At 41.8% G+C, this 17,282-nt stretch overlaps 1 protein-coding gene across 1 annotated transcript in view; it reads left to right on the forward strand.

Moving 5' to 3' along the window:
- Positions 1-17,282, forward strand: part of LOC119381691 (gastrula zinc finger protein XlCGF7.1-like) — a 229,158-nt gene that overhangs the window by 9,328 nt on the left and 202,548 nt on the right. Inside the window, exon 3 of the mRNA XM_037649463.2 lies at positions 773-1,321. Coding sequence (XP_037505391.2) covers positions 773-1,321 — 549 coding nt within the window. The remainder of the gene's footprint in view (positions 1-772; positions 1,322-17,282) is intronic.

Consider the following 17,282-nt stretch of genomic DNA (forward strand, 5'->3'; position numbering starts at 1 on the left):
ATCATTGAGCGAATTTCGTCGGTCCCATATGAAATATGATAATGGATGTTGACTGCATATGCATATTGATAGCCTTAAAATCTGGCCTCATTGTAAGATGAGCATTTCGCCTTCCTCATTATGGACTATTTGTGCAAAGTATGTATGGGCTAGTAGCTTGGAATTCGTAGTAACACAGTACAAGAGAACTGGAGAAAGAGCGAAAAAATTGCATGTAAGTTTTACTATCCTGAGCTGTGTACAGTTACATGTACATTGTATGTACATACTATGTATGTAGCCCCGCCACGGTGGTCTAGTGGTTACGGCGCTCGACTGCTGATCCGAAGGTCGCGGGATCAAATCCCGGCCGCGGCGGCTGCATTTTCGGTGGATGCGAAAATGTTTGAGGCCCTTGTACTTAGATTTAGGTGCACGTTAAAGAACCCCAGGTGGTCAAAATTTCCAGAGCCCTCCACTACGGCGTCTCTCATAATCATATCGTGGTTTTGAGGCGTTAAACCCCAGATATTATTATTATTACTGTGTATGTAAGGAAAAGAAAAAAAGGTATTAGCAGACACAGCTGGGGCATCTTCAGTCTGCAGTAATTTAGTGTGTTGTGACACCACATACTTGAACACATGAGGGTCTCCAAAAAGAAGTCGTAGAGGTTGAGGTATTTGGAGCTCTAAAACACTGTGACGCTGTGTGCTCGCTGCTGATAATCATGGCATTGTTCGAGGCTGTAATAAGCAATACTCTGGTGACCTGTCTTCTTTTCTTTCTGCAGCACCTTCCAGCCATCCAGCAAATAAGAACAATGAAAAGTCACGTCGGGGACGCCGCCACCACTGTGACTTCTGTGACTATGAGACTGATCATACATCCCATCTGAAGGAACACATCAGGGTTCATACAGGCGAGCGGCCATTTAAGTGCCATTTGTGCCCTCAGAGCTTCTCAAGGAAGTCGGCATTGAAGGATCACTTGTGTACCCACACAGGCAAGCGGCCGTTTAAATGCCACCTATGCCCCGAGAGCTTTTCTCAAAGTTCCGCATTGACGAGCCACCTGCACAGCCACAGAGGCTATAGGCCGTTTAAGTGCCACCAGTGCCAAGAGAGCTTCTCACGTAAGAGCACACTGAAGGATCACCTGCGCACACATACAGGCGAGCGTCCATTTAAATGCCACCAATGCCAAAAGAGCTTCTCACATAGGGCTACACTGAAGGTTCACCTACGCACACACACAGGCGAGAGGCCATTTAAGTGCCACAAATGCCCAGAGAGCTTCTCACAAAGAACAACACTAGTGGGTCACCTGCGCACACACACAGGTGAGCGGCCGTTTAAATGCCACTTATGCCCTGAGATGTTTAGGTGGAAAGCCAGCCTCGCTAGACATCTGTGCCAACATGAATGCAAGTGACCGTATTAATGCAAGCTCTGCTAACCCAGCTGTTTTATAAAGCCACATTTGGTTAGATATTTTCCAGTGTATTCCGACTGCACAAAGTTGCATCAAAATCTTAAAAGTGTATGTCTATTATTTATAGTGACTTCATCATTTCCATTAGAGCCTTGTTACGAATGCTGTAAAATTTGGTAACTATGTTAGATTACATAACCGTGAAGCCATGTGCGGTTGGGGGATTTGTGTGCTGTGTGCAAAAACCTTTAGCATAGGTGCCGCAGAAATTGGGCAAACCGCACCACTAGCCACTGGTCCAGTAATGACCAGTCGTATATGCCTTATGTTACAAACAAGAGGAAAATTTATGTTCATAATGATCGCCGAGCACACCTTTGCGTTGTCTAATCCACATCTTTTGTACAAGCCATGCCACTCACTCGAACACACTTGAATCTGCTTGCATGTTCTAAGGAATTCCGGGTCTTGATATTTGGTGTCTCACTATGCTATTTCGATGTTCCCCAATAAAACAGCCAGCCTATATGAACATTCCTTTAATGAAGAGATGTCAGTGTGGGTGTCGCCAGAGAACCTTAGTGGGTGTAGTTTTTCTTAGGTGGTAGTGCGCTGAATTGTAGGAAAACCCCTGCAGCTGAAGTTGAAGGAATATTTGATGCCATGCTGTATTTCCAAGCTGAGCAGTGTCTCAAGTTTTTACGAACATCAAAAGTGTGGATACACAGACGCCAGTTCCCAATTCATTAAGCTAGTAGCATCTTTTGCTTCTTCCTCAACCATTCTTTTTAAAATAATTTTCAATTTAACATCAAAGCACTGATGCTCTATGTCTTATTTCCTTGTTATTTGTCTTATGTATTCCCCATTAAAGAAAAGTAATGTTCTGGACAAGCTTGCACTACACCATTTTAGTGAAGATCAAGCGGAATAAACTCATAAGGATTGTTCTCATCATGATGAGCACCACATGCCACCCTGTTTTTGGCACTCCTTATTCCATACTTGATTCCTCGAGAACACTCATACCAGTTTATCCAGTGAAGTTTTTAAGAGTATATTTCTGTTGGCTTGACGATTTAAAGTGTAATTCCTTGCACTCACTCTATTTTCGTATACAGACTCTAGGCACTGGTAATGTTTCTACAGCTCTGGTACATGCCCTGGCAAATTTTGACATCAACTGTTCGATATCTTGACACTTCCATGGCCTTCTTAGATACCCTTGGATGTAGTACATGTTTTTTTCTTATTATTATTTTCTGTGTGTAGATGGTAACTTTGTGGTAGGAAGTAAACATTTATTTGCTGAAATAGTGTGCCATTACAGAATGTGTGGATGTACCTCATTCGTCAAAAAAAAGTTAGGCCATATATATTAGAAGCGTTTTCAAGTTCTGGAGAATTGTAGTTACTGGAAAGCTGACGGCAGTAGGGTGTAGTGCCTATGTTCGTCTCTGGCATGCTAAGCAACGCAAATCCTGCGAAATTTCGATGAGACTTCTCGTATTCAGCTACAATCATTCACACAGTAACTTTTGTTTGGCGAAGCATGGTGCATGCAGATCCTATATGTGCTTGAAATTGAAAAGTGCGTTTTTCAGACAATATTATAAGTAATAGAACTCATAAATATGGTTCTAAGATCACCTAACTCATTCCTACCATTAGCATAGCCAGACGTCAGGTGGTGGGGCGGGGGGGAGGGGGGCATGTTTCAAGAAGGTTGGGAGTTGAGAAACCTACTTCCCATTTGTTGACATTTTGCAAGCATATATACATATACGCACACATTGAAACACTAGCACCAATGCACACAGGGAGGTATCATCCTTCCGTTATGTTTAACTTCCCCGCCCATTAGCATTCTTTCTCCTCCAACATTTTATCTATTGGCTCATGTTGCGTAAACTTATCGTGAAAGCCTCCTACACTTCTTACACTTATTTCATTTTGTGTTGTTTTCTATCTGTTTTTGTCGAACAGTCAGTGCACTAATGTGAAGATGAGTTCATTCATACCAATGTTTATTTGTGGAATAATCCAAAATGTTAAGCTTTAGAGCTCATGAACATCACTAAATATTGTACGAGAAAGTCTCAGCTAGGCTGGATATTTCCTACATAAGTTCTGTTCTCCATATTACAGTAAATGTGTCTCTAGTGTTATTGAAGTGTTGATGTAGTAAAGCGTAAGATGGGATTGATGGGATCTTAAGAGTCTTTGATTACCAACGAATTTTTGTACCTGAAGTTTGCACAAGCACTGTGAAGAGCACTGTATTTGGTAATGTGACTTGATGCTGGCATGAAATGTATATTTTAGATAACACTTTATTTGCCCTTTATGAGTGTCTAGATTATGTCGCTGGTTTTAGAATGTTACATTTACAGCCTGACTGTGTGCTACGTTTAGACTGCGTGATGTTAAATTCTGTTATCAGTTGCACCGTTTTTCTTGCATCTAGTGCAGCTGGTGTCTTCTATGATGTTGTCCGGTACGCGATGAAATCTTATCTTTCTCTATTGTGTTCATACTTTCGTTACCTCTACGCTCTGTAAATTCATGTTTCTTATTTTGCTTTCTTTAACTTTTTCATTGTCATCTTTCTTAGAAATGCTTCCTTGCAACAAGTTAAACATGTTGCCTTGTTTAAGGAAATCGGTTGTATAACTATGTTTCAGTGCACTAAATAAACTGCCATTTTTTTTCATGTGCATTGGTATTTCTTCATTATATTTCAATCTTAACCCAAATAACATGTCAAATAAGTTGAATTTTATTGTATTGAATGCTCTAAGAGATGTTGAGCGATGGCTCTACTGTGATAATTTATTTTTGCCATAGAATTTAGTTATAAAAAATTTTCATTATAAACAATAATGATGGAACTGCGGTGATCCATTTGCTTACATAATCTGCTCGTCAGTCCGAATATGATTTTGGCAGTACTCATCACTGGCATGAACTTTCTTGTTCCTTTTCTAGTATGAGGCACATCTCTGAGAACTGTACAAATTGTTTAATTTGGACATTTAGAAAGCACCTAATTTAACAATGCCCTGAAACATTTTGGTGTGTATTGTATATCAACTTTTGAACAAGCGAGCGAAGATGAAGAGAACGAAGTGGCGCGACCAAGGACTTTGAGCTCGTAACCAGGCTACCCGCTTTTCAGTGTTCTGGAAAGACAATAAAAGGGATGTTATAATAGTGTGAAAAGGGTACCTCGCTGTGAGTTGTTACAGCATTTATTCAATCGTGATGCCTTTCATTTTCTCCTGAAAAAACTTACCAGAACATTGCTTGTGCATTGTAGTGCAATACAAGAACAAAACTGAATTTGCATCAACCTACTGTAAAATACAGCCTGCCCTTAGTCATCACTAGAGGCCAGATTTCGAGGCATTAAAAGGCATGTTTTAGGAGCCAAAAATAGGCAAAACAACGTTTTAGGCCTCCAACATTGTAAAGAGAGCCACTATAAATGTTTACGTAAATGCAAGTAATTTCAAGCGAATACTTGCACGACCTGTATCTACAAGAGGAAAACAAAAAAATGTTTTTTATGATAGCGCAAAGGCGCCAATAGTTGCACATAGCTGTGCGGTTGTCCTTTCTCCTACATGGTTCGCAGAATACGGCCTCTCCATTTATTCTGTAGCATGGTGAGTCAAGTGTCCACTGTCGAATGGGCACGTTCCTGGGCGTCTTTCTTTTCGGTATGGCTGAGAAGGTTGGAGCAAGAGCATATAGCCAGTCCGCTAGAAGACCACAAGGGAGGGATTCCTTCTATTGGCCAGGTTGAATGGCATAGAGCCGATTACTGTCCTAGCAGAGAACATGTTAAAAAGAAAATTACACACAAAACACAAACCATGTGCACATACTTTTTTTCCTCTTTTCCTTTTCGCTCCCCTTTCCCCTGACGGCTCTCCGCAGTTTCGCATTCACCAATAGCTCGCGCCTTGTCAGCGAGGCGGCATATGCTGGCCGATGCATCCCACTTCACTGCTGCAGGCGGTTGTTTTCCGAGAGTTGTTTGAACTACCGGACAAGATTGATCCCCATATATTTCTGAGCAGTGTTGCTCGGTAACATAAATAACGGTCTCAAACAGTACCCGGAAGCGAGACTTGAGGCTAAGTAGCTTTCATACAGGCACCGGTTTTTTAAAAATAGGCATTTATAGGCCTTTATAGGCATTTAGGCACCAACGCCAAAGCTTGCATTTATAAGCACTATAAAAATACTATAAAAGTCCTTCTTAACCTCTAATTCATGCTCATATATCAAAGTGGGACAATAAGAGTGCAAGGAAGAAAATAGGCATTTGCCTAAAGTCCGGTCTCGAGTCATCAGCCTTGTTATCACTCTGATTATCTTGGATGACAGCTGAATGTGTTCAAAGTCGTCACATGGTTCTCAGTCGCAAAAGGATTGCACTGTCAAATAAGTTATTTTACAGTCTTAAGGAATTGGCAACAATTTGTGTCGCGTGTTCTTGGCATTCTATGGAATGTTACACTGTGCTGCACTTACTTGCGAAGTCCAAGTTTGTTTTCAAAGCTATCATTTCATTTCGAATCATTGAGGTGTCACGTGATAAATGCAGGACATAAAACATGCTATCAGCAATGCAGAGTACAGCATATTTCGTTTATCTCACCAATAAAGTGTTATTAAATGAAAATGAAACTTCCATTTTGGGAAGATGAGGTCATTTAGCGTTGTCCTTTTTTTTTGCATATAGTATCAGAGAGAAACTACAGCTTTCTTTCTGAACAATCGGGACTCAATTTCTTTGCTACATTGTTTAGGTGCCCCAGAAATCTATTTACACCAATTTTGCACGTTGCATGCACCAGAAGTGTTCGAAACAAGATATTTTGCATTTGGGACAGATACTGCCATTGGAGACTATGGTATATTTTGTTGACTTTTCTGCATCTTCCTTACTTCGTTCTGAAAACATCACTGAGTGAATTTCGTCAGTCCCATGTGGATTTAGGTAACGGAAGTTGACTGTATGTGCCCATCGATAGCCTTAAAATGTCGTCTCATTGTAAGATGAGCATTTCACTTTCCTCATTATGGACTATTTGTGCATAGTATGTACAGGCTAGTTGCTTGGAATTCGTTTTAAGACAGTACAACAGAACTGGAGAAAGAGAGAGCAAAAAAAACGCCAGGCCTGCGCTGAAACCGCAGCACAGTCACAGCGAAAGCTGGAAGAGCGGCGTTTCTAGAGCCCGTTAAGCTCTCCTGGGGCTAGAATACAAGTACATTAGAAAGGTACCCACTACGCCATTAATCACAATTTTTGTGAAGTTGGGAAGCACCTACTAAGCCATTATTCGTCATTCTGCGGAGAAGCGAGGCACCAGCTACACGTCTCTAAGGCATTATGTGCACTTTGTTGACGCGACGACTGATGACGATGAATTATGGCTCAGCCCTTTGTAATGGGTTGGAATCTTTGAACGGCCCACCAGTTATGTAATTTGCATTGGGTGACGCCCGGTCGCTATTTCCCTCTCCTGTCATGCTGTATAACATACGTTGACGTGGGAGAGAGACGGGGGGTGGGTGGCGAAGAACTTTACTGAGACCCCGAGGAAATGGATGGCGCTTATGGGCTTCCTTGGCAACCAATACAAGTGCACTTGCGAGGAACCCACTACGCTATAAATCATTGTAATTTTACTGAGACCCCGAGGAAATGGATCATGCGCTTACGGGCTTCCTTGGCAACCAATACAAGTGCACTTGCGAGGAACCCACTACGCTATAAATCATTGTAATTTTACTGAGACCCCGAGGAAGTGCATCATGCGCTTATGGGCTTCCTTGGCAACCAATACAAGTGCACTTGCGAGGAACCCACTACGCTATAAACTACGCTACGCTATCTCCTATCTATCGCGCTATCATTGTAATTTTTGAGAAGTAGGGTAGCAGGCACTGTGCCTTTTTCGTCATTCTACGAAGAGCGTTGGTACCTGCTAAACGCATGTAAGGCATTATGCGCACTTTGATGATGCTGTGCCTGATGACGATGAAGAATTATGGCAGAGCCCTTTGTAATGGGTTGGAAGCATTCAACAACCTACTCGTTGCGCAATTCGCATTGTGTGACGCCTGGTTACAGAATTCGCGTTGTGCGACGCTTGGTGCTTATTTTACTCTTCTACCACGCTATATTGCATATGCTAATGTGGTTCCTTCCCGACATGAAGCCTGTATAGGACCTCTTTGCAAAGCAGTTTCAAGCAGCCGGCATGGCTCAGAGGTTGAATACTGGGCTCCCACGCAGAGGGCCCAGGTTCGAACCTCGTTCCATCCTGGAATTTTTTTCTTATGTCGTTTTTTTTTCTTATTTCGAGCGATACTGGTTATGGACACCGGCGGCGGCGGACAACTACGGCGCCAAAAACGGCCGGTGAAATGATCTCATAACAGCTTTCGCTGTAAAACTTGCATGTCAATTCGACTGTCCTGAGCTGTGTACAGTAATGTGTACATTCGTCAGCAAGCTTAACTCTAATGCTGCGCTGCGTAGCTTTGAGTTCTGTTGCTGAGATGTTGCCAATGCATGCCGACATACTATGCAAGCATACCGAGTCATTATCTCGGCAACAGTGCCCAGAGCTTCGCGGTTGGCATCAGTCAAACCAGTCAAGGCCAAGCTGCGGTGCTTTTGAGTTAAGCTTGCTAATGAGTGTACATAGTATGTACGTAGTCTGTACGTAAGGAAAAGAAAAGTACTAGAACACACCTCCGGGGCATCCTCAGTCTGCAGATATTTGGTGTGTTGTGACGCCACATACTCGAGCACATCAGGGTCTCAAAAAACAAGTCGTAGAGCTTTATGGACCTCTAAGGCACTGTGATGCAGAGTGCTCGCTGCTGATAATCATGGCATTGTTTAAGCCTGTAATAACCCGCAATTTTGTACTCAGTATTATCTGCTTTCCTTTCTACAAAAAGGAATACTCTGGTGACCTGTCTTCTTTTCTTTCTGCAGCACCTTCCTGCCATCCAGCAAATAAGGACAGTGAAAAGTCACGTCGGGAACGCCGCCACCACTGTGACTTCTGTGACTATGAGACTGATTATATGTCCCATCTGAAAGAACACATCAGGGTTCATACGGGCGAGCGGCCATTTCAGTGCCATTTGTGCCCTCAGAGCTTCTCAACGAGGTCCATATTGAAGAATCACTTGTGTACGCACACAGGTGAGCGGCCACATAAATGCCACCTATGCCCCGAGAGCTTTTCACAGAGTTCCAAATTGACGGTTCACCTGCGCACCCACACAGGCGATAGGCCGTTTAAGTGTCACCAGTGCCAAAAGAGCTTCTCACATAGGCACACACTGAAGGATCACCTGCGCACACACACAGGCGAGCGGCCGTTTAAATGCCACTTATGCCCTGAGATGTTTATGTGGAAAGTCAGCCTCGCTAGACATCTGCGCACACACGAATGCAAGTAACCATACTAATGCAAGCTCTGCTAACCCAGCTGTTTTATAAAGCCACATTTGGTTTTTTTCCAGTGTGTTTCGACTGCATAAAGTTACATCAAAATCTTAAAAGTGTACATCTATTATTTATAGTCTGACTTCATCATTTCCATTAGAGCCTCGTTACGAATGCAGCAAAATTTGGTAACTATGTTAGATTACAGTGAAACTATTCATCGTTGGCGGACTTGTCTGTTTGTGTGCTAGAAGCTTTAGCATATGTGCCGTAGAAATTGGGCAAACCGCACCAGTCGCCACTGGTCCAGTAATGACCAGTCGTATATGCCATATGTTATAAACAAGATCAAAATTGATGTTCATATTGATGAGCGAGCACCCCTTTCATTGTCTAATACACATCTTTTGTACAAGCCATGCCACTCACTTGAACACACTTGAATCTGATTGCATGTTCCAAGGAATTCCGGGTCTTGATATTTGGTGTCTCACTATGCTATTTGGATGTTCCCCAATAAAATAGCCGCCTGTATGAACATTCCTTTAACAAAGAGATGTCAGTGTGAGTATCGCCAGAGAACCTTAGTGGGTGTAGTTTTTCTGAGGTGGTAGTGTGCTGAATTGTAGGAAAACCCATGCAGCTGAAGTAAAAGGAATATTTGATGCCTTGCTGTACTTCGAAACTGAGCAGTGTTTAAAGTTTTTACGAACATCAACAGTGTGGATACAGAGACGCCAGTTCCCGATTCATTAATCTGGTGGGATCTTTTTTTCTTCCTCAACCGTTCTTTTTAAAATAATTTTCAATTTAACATCAGAGCACTGACATACTATGTCTCGTTTTCTTGATATTTGTCATAAGTATTCCCCATGAAAAAAAAGTAATGTTCTGGACAAGCTTGGACTACACTGTTTTGGTGAAGATGAAGCCGAATAAACACATAATGATTGTGATTCTTCATGATGAGCACTTTATGGCACCCTGTTTTTGGCAATGCTTATTCCATACTTCATTCCTCAATAACACTTACACCAGTTTATACAGTGATGTTTTGAAACAGTATATTTGTGTTGGCTTGACGATTTGAAATGCACTCACTATATTCTCGTGTACAGACTCTAGGCTCCGGTAATGTTTCTACTGCTCTGGTTCATTCCTTGGCAAATTTTGACATTGACTGGTCCATATCTTAACACTTCCTTAGCTTTCTTAGGAATCCTTGCATGCAGTCCATGTTTTTTTGTATTATTTTTTAGGAGTGTAGATTGTAACTTTGTGGTAGGAAGTAAACATTTATTTGCTCAAATACTGTGCAGTTACAGAATGTGTGGATGTACCTCCTCAGTCGAAAAAAAATTAGGCCAAATATAGGAGAAGCATTTTCAAGTTCTGGAGAATTGTAGTTACTGGAAAGCTGACGGCAGTAGGCTGTTTGCCTATGTTCCTCTCTGACATGTTAAGCATTGCAAATGCTGCGAAATTTCTATGGGACTTCTCGTATTAAACTGCTATCATTCACACAGTAACGTTTGTTTGATGACACATAATGCATGCAGGTCCTCTATCTGCTTGAAATTGAAAGGTGCGTCTTACAGACCCTTGAGAATCCTGGAATCATGATTCCTCATAAAAACCCTTGAATATTATAAGTAATACACCTCATGACAAGGGTTCTAAGGTCACCTTACTCATTCCTACCATTAGCGTAGCCAGACCTCGGGTGGAGGGGGGGGGGGCAAACCTACCCCGATTCGTCAACATTTTGTATGCATATATACATACATGCACAGATACAAGCACTAGCACCAATGCACACAGGGAGGTATCCTACCATTCGTTTAACTTCCCCGCCCGTTGGCTTTCCTTCTCCTCCGACATTTTATCTCTTGGCTTATGTGACGGAGACTTATCGTGAAAGCCTCCTACATTTCTGACACCTATTTTATTTTACATTGTTTTCTATCTGTTTTTATCAAACAATCAGTGTACCGAGGTGAAGATACTCGTACCAATGTTTGTTTGTGGAATGCTCTAAAAAGTAAAGTTTTAGAGCTTGTGAACATCACTAAATATTGTACGAGAACGTCCCTGCAAGTACTGGATATTTCCTTCATAACTTCTTTTCTCCACATTGAAGTTAAGCTGTCTCTAGTGTTTTTGAACTGTTAATGTAGTAAGGAAGCATGACATGGGATTGATGGAATCTTAAGAGTCTTTGATTGCCAATCAATCTTTGTTCATGAAGTCTGAACAAGCACCGTGAAGAGCGCTGCATTTGGTAATATGACTTGATGTAGCTGGCATGAAATGTCTATTTTACAGAACACATTGGTTGCCCTTTATATGTGTCTAGATTATGTCACTGGTTTTAGAATGTTACATTTGCATCCCGACTGTGTGCTACATTTAGACTGTGTGATGTTAAATTTGGTATCTGTCACACCGTTATTCCTGTATCTAGTGCAGCTGGTGTCTTCTGTGATGTTGTCTGGTACGCAATAAAATGTTATCTTTCTGTATTGTGTTCATACTTTCCTTACCTCTATGCTCTGTACATTCATGTTTCTTGTTTTGCTTTTTTTAACTTTTCCTTGACTTCTTTTTTTTTTTTGAAATGCTTCCTTGCAACAATTAAGCATTTTGCCATGTTTAAGGAAATTGGTTGTATAACTATGTTCCAGTGCACTAAATAAACTGCCATTGTTTTTATGTGCATTGTTATTTCTTCATGATATTTCAATCTTGGCGCTAATAACATGTCAAATAAAGTTCAGCTTCAATGTATTGAATGCTCTCAGAGAAGTTGAGTGATGGCTCTTCTGCACTCAATTATTTTATCAATAGAACTTTGTTATAAAAAATTTTCATTATAAAAAATAATTATGATAGATCTGCAGTGATCCATCTACTTACATAATCTGCTCGTCAGTCCGAAGATGGTTTTGGCAGTACGGATCGCTGGCATGAAATTTCTTGTTCGTTTTCCAGTATGATGCACATATCTGAGAACGGTACAAACTGTTCGGAGATTTAGACAATTTGGACATTTAGAAATCACCTAATTTAAAAATGCCCTGAAGCATTTTGGTGGGAAAAGGTAGCTCACAGCTAGTTATTACAGTATTTATACAATCGTGATGCCTTTCTTTTCTTGCTCCTGAGAAAACTTGCCAGAAAATTGTTTGTGCATTGTAGTGTGATACAAATACAAAACAGTATTTGCAAAAACCTACTGTAAAATACAGCCTGCCCATAGTTATCACTAGAGGCCAGATTTTTAGGCAATAAAAAGAGGCATTTTAAGCGCCAAAAATAGGCAGGCAAAACAACGTTTTAGGACTCCAACATCGTAAAGATGGGCACAAGAAATTGTTACATACACGCAAGTAATTTCTAGCGAAGATGTGCGTGACCTGTATCTACGACAGGAAAACAAATAAGTGTTGTTTATGATGATACAAAGATGCCAACATTTGCACATAGCTGTGCGATTGTACTTTCTCCTGCATGGTTCTCAGAGCACGGCCTCTCTGTTTATTCTGTAGCATGGTGAGTCAAGTGTCCACTCATCAAATGAGCACACTCCTGGGCGTCTTTCTTTTCGGCATGGCTGAGAAAGGCAGAGTAGGAGCATATAACCACTCTGCTACAAAACCACAAGGGAAGGATGCCTCCTATTGGCCAGGTTGAATGGTGTAGAGCCAATAACTCTCCTGGCAGAGAACACCTTAAAAAGGAAATTACACACAAAACAAAAACCGTGTGCACATTTTTTTTCTTTCTTCTTTTGCTTTTCGCTCTCCTTTCCCTGACAGCTCTCCATTCGCCAGCCGCTCACGCCATGCCAGTAAGGCACTTAGCCGTGTCGCCTATAGGCAGACAGAAATTAGCGCCCTCTTTTATTTCTTCAAGAACCACTACAACAATGTCAGTGAGGCGGCATATGGTGGCCGATGCGTCCCACTTCACTGCTGTTAGCGGTTGTTTTCCGAGAGTTGGTTGAACTACCGGACAAGATTGAACCCCATAGATTTCTGAGCAATGTTGCTCGGTAACATGAATAACGGTCTGAAACGGCCCGAAAGCGAGACTTGAGGCTAAATAGTGTTCGTATAGGCACCGATTTTGAAAAATAGGCATTTATAGCTAAGGCCTTTATAGGCATTTAGGCAGAAACGCCAAAGTAGGCATTTATGGGCACTATAATATCAAAGTGGGGCAATAAGAATGCATGGAACAAAATAGGCATTTGCCTAAAATCCGGTCTTAATAGTCATCACACTTGTTATCACTCCTTGATTATCTTGGATAAGAGCAGGATGAGTTTGTGATAACATGACAAAGATGTCACATGGTTCTCAGTTGCAGTAGGATTGCACTGTCAAATTATAAATTATATTAGAATCTTCAGAAAGTGACGACAATTTGTCATGTGTTCTTGGCGTCCTATGGAACGTTGCACTTTGCAGCACGTATTAGCGAAGTCTGAGTTCGTTTTCTGGGCTATCATTTCATTTGGAATCATTGAGGTGTCACTTGATAAATGCTAGACATAAAACATACTATCAGCAATGCAGAGTACACCAGATTTTGTTCATCTCAGCAAAAAAGTGCTATCTAAATGTAAATAAACTTTCATTTTGTGAAGATGAGGTCCTTTGGCGTTGTCCTTTTTTTTTTGTGTATATCAGAGAGGAGCTACAGCTTCCTTTCTGGACAATCAGAACTCCATTTCTTTTCTACATTGTTCAGGTGCTGCAGAATTCGTGTTAGATCAATTTAGTACTTTGCATGCACCAGAAGTGTTCGATCCAAGGATCTGTTGCATTTGGGACGACTTTTCTGCATCTTCCTTACTTCGTTTTGACACAAAAGTGAATTTCGTCGGTCCCATATATGCATTTAGATAACGTAAGTTGACTGTATGTGGACATCGATAGCCCTAAAATCCGGCCTTCATTGTATGATGAGCATTTCGCTTTCCTCATTATGCATGGACTATTTATCTATGGGCTAGTCGCTTGGAATTCATGGTAAGACAGTACAACAGAACTGGAGAAAGACAGAGAAAAAGACTTGCATGTAAGTTTTACTGTTCTGAGCTGTGTACAGTTACATGTACTGTCGCGCTCAGTATGACTTGCAACACGGGAGCATGTGGCCTCACGAGCTCAAAGACTGCGCATGGCTTCAACTTGCCCTTGTTTCCACAGCTAAATGATATTTTATTTTTGGCTATCATCCACAAGTGACAGAACATTATTCAGTTGTGGAAATAAAGGCTAGTGGAAGTCATGTACAGTCTTTGAGATCGTGAGGCCACGCGCTCCCGTGTTGCATGTCATATTGAGCGCCCCTGTACATAGTATGTACATAGGCTGTACATAAGGGAAAGAAAAAAAGTATTAGCAGACACTGCTGGGGCATCTTCAGTCTGAAGGTATTTGGTGTGTTGTGACACCACAAACTCGAACATGTGAGGGTCTCGAAAAAGAAGTCGTAGAGGTTGACCTATTTGGAGCTTTAAGGCACCGTGACGCAGAGTACTCGCTGCTGATAGCCGTAGCATTCAAGCTTGTAATAACCCACAATTTTGTATTCAGAATTATCTCCTTTCCTTTCTACGAAAATGAATGCTCTGGTGACCTGTTTTCTTTCTGCAGCACCTTCCAGCCATCCAGACATGGACAATGAAAACTCGCATCGGGGACGTCGCCACCACTGTGACTTCTGTGACTATGAGACTGATTATACGTCCCATCTGAGAGAACACATCAGGGTTCATACAGGTGAGCGGCCGTTTCAGTGCCATTTGTGCCCTCAGAGCTTCTCAAGGAAGTCTGCATTGAAGGATCACTTGTGTACCCACACAGGCAAGCGGCCGTTTAAATGCCACTTATGCCCAGAGACATTTATGCGGAAAAACATGCTCATTAGACATCTGTGGAAACATGAATGCAAGTAACCATATTAATGCAAGCTCTGCTAATCCAGCTATTTTATACAGCCACATTTGGTTGTATAAAGCCACGAAGTTGCGTCAAGATGTTAAAAGTGTACGTCTATTATTTATAGTGTGACTTCATCATTTCCATTAGAGCCTGATTATGGATGCAATAAAATTTGGTAACTATGTTAGATTACTTTTACAGCAAAGCTAGTACGGTTGGGGGATTTGTCTGTTTGTGCGCAAAAACCCTTAGCATATGTGCCACAGAAATTGGGCAAACCGCACTACTTGCTGCTGGTCCAGTAATGACCAGTCTTATGTGCAGTATGTTACAAACAAGAGGAAAACTTATGTTCATAATGATGTACGAGCACACCTTTGCATTGCCTAATCCACATCTTTTGTACAAGCCAGGCCACTCGCTTGAACACGCTTGAAGATGCAGTACTATTATCCCACCAAGCACGTCATCACCTTGGCTAAGTTGGAAATCTATTTGCATGTTCTAAGGATCATGAAAGGTTACAGCGCACATAGACGGGGACGAAGGAAGAACACACAAGACATCGGTGACCATAGCGGTAACCTTTCATGATGAAGTACCAACTAGCTCACCAAGCCATCCTCATGATGTTCTAAGGAATTCTGGGTCTTGATATTTGGTGTCTCACTAGGTTATTTTGATGTTCCCCAATAAAACAGCCTCCTATATGAACATTCCTTTAACGAAGAGATGTCAGTGTGGGCGTTGCTAGAAAACCTTAGTAGGTGTAGTTTTTCTGAGGTGTTAGTGTGCTGAGTTGTAGGAAAACCCCTGCAGCTGAAGTAGAAGGAATATTTGATGCCTTGCTGTATTCCAAGCTGAGCAGTGTTTCAAGTTTTTACGAATGTCAATAGTGTGGATACACAGATGCAGGTTCCCTGTTCATTAAAAGACCCCTGACACCAAATTTGCAAACTCGAGATGCTTGTGTTGTTTGATACTCCTGCATGCGTAGCACTTCTGACCGATTATGAGTGACGAACGTTGCCTTTAAGATACTTTAATTTGGTTTTAAAGTAAGCGGGAGAGCTCATCTGAGTTTTCAGCACCTCGAACATCGCCACTAGTACGACGGAGACAGAGGCCTCGTGTGACGTTTCACGAGTAACGCGAGTATTGTCGACGTCAGAGAATATTTGCGGCAACGTTTCTATTGTGGGGTGCTCAGGATACCCCGATTGGCACCCGGCGATGACTATTGTTCGTCACCCCTCTCGCTCTGTTGTCGGGCAGCTCTCAATGTGGCTCTGGCTGCTTCGGCCAGGAATGCATTTTTTTCTTTTTCTTTTTTCTGGGTAGAGGGGAGAGGGGTGGGGGGCACCACCCGCATCGTCTCACTCTTTACCGTCCGAGGGGCCCCGATTTGAAGACTGCTCTTTCAACGACGCCAAAGCCTGAGTGCACGTGATCTTAGGCGCTCCCCCGCTGGGGCGCTAATTTCTTATGGTACTTAGGCGGGTGTTTTGAACTGACGCAAAATTTTTCTCAATTAATGATGCTAGCATTAATTATATGATCCACTAGAGCATTTACGATTTGATTCTGGGATTACCAAACACAAAGCTACAATTCACAGTGAAAATGTCGCAGACGAAACTTCGCTGTCAGGGGTACCTTAATGGTGGGATCTTTTTCTCCTTCCTCAACCATTACTTTTAAAATAATTTTCAGTTTAACATCAGAGCACTGACGTTCTACGTCTTGTTTCATTGATATGGGTGTCTTAATGTATTCCCCATGAAAAAAAGTGATGTTCTGGTCAAGCTTGCACTATACCATTCTGGTGAAGATCAAGCGAAATTTAACACATAAGGGTTGTTCTCGTCATGATGAGCACCACATGCCACCCTGTTTGTGGCAATGCTTATTCCACACTTTATTCCTTGATAGCACTCACACCAGTTTATCCAGTGAAGTTTTAACAGTATATTTGTGTTCGCTTCATGATTTAAAGTGTAAATCCCTGCGTTCACTATATTCTTGTACAGCGTGACTAGGCTCCGGTAATGTTTCTACAGCTCTGGTACATTCCCTGGCAAATTTTGACATCGACTGGTCCATATCTTGACACTTCCTTGGCCTTAGATATCCCTGCATGCAGTTCATGTTTTTTTCTTATTTTTTTTTTTTTCAGGGTGTAACTTTTGTTTGATAGACTTGGTGCATGCAGGTCCTTGATGAGCTTGAAATTGAAAAGTGCGTTTTCCAGACCCTTGAAAATCCTGGAATGATGATTCCCCCTTAAAGAACCCTTGAATATTATAAGTAATACACCTCCTGAAAAGGGTTCCAAGGTCACCTTACTCATTCCTACCATTAGGCAGCTGGGGGAGGGGAATGTTTTAATATAATAATTGTTGGGGTTTAACATCCCAAAACCACAATAT

This window comes from Rhipicephalus sanguineus, chromosome 2 (genome assembly GCF_013339695.2).
Source record: "Rhipicephalus sanguineus isolate Rsan-2018 chromosome 2, BIME_Rsan_1.4, whole genome shotgun sequence".
NCBI lineage: Eukaryota > Metazoa > Arthropoda > Arachnida > Ixodida > Ixodidae > Rhipicephalus > Rhipicephalus sanguineus.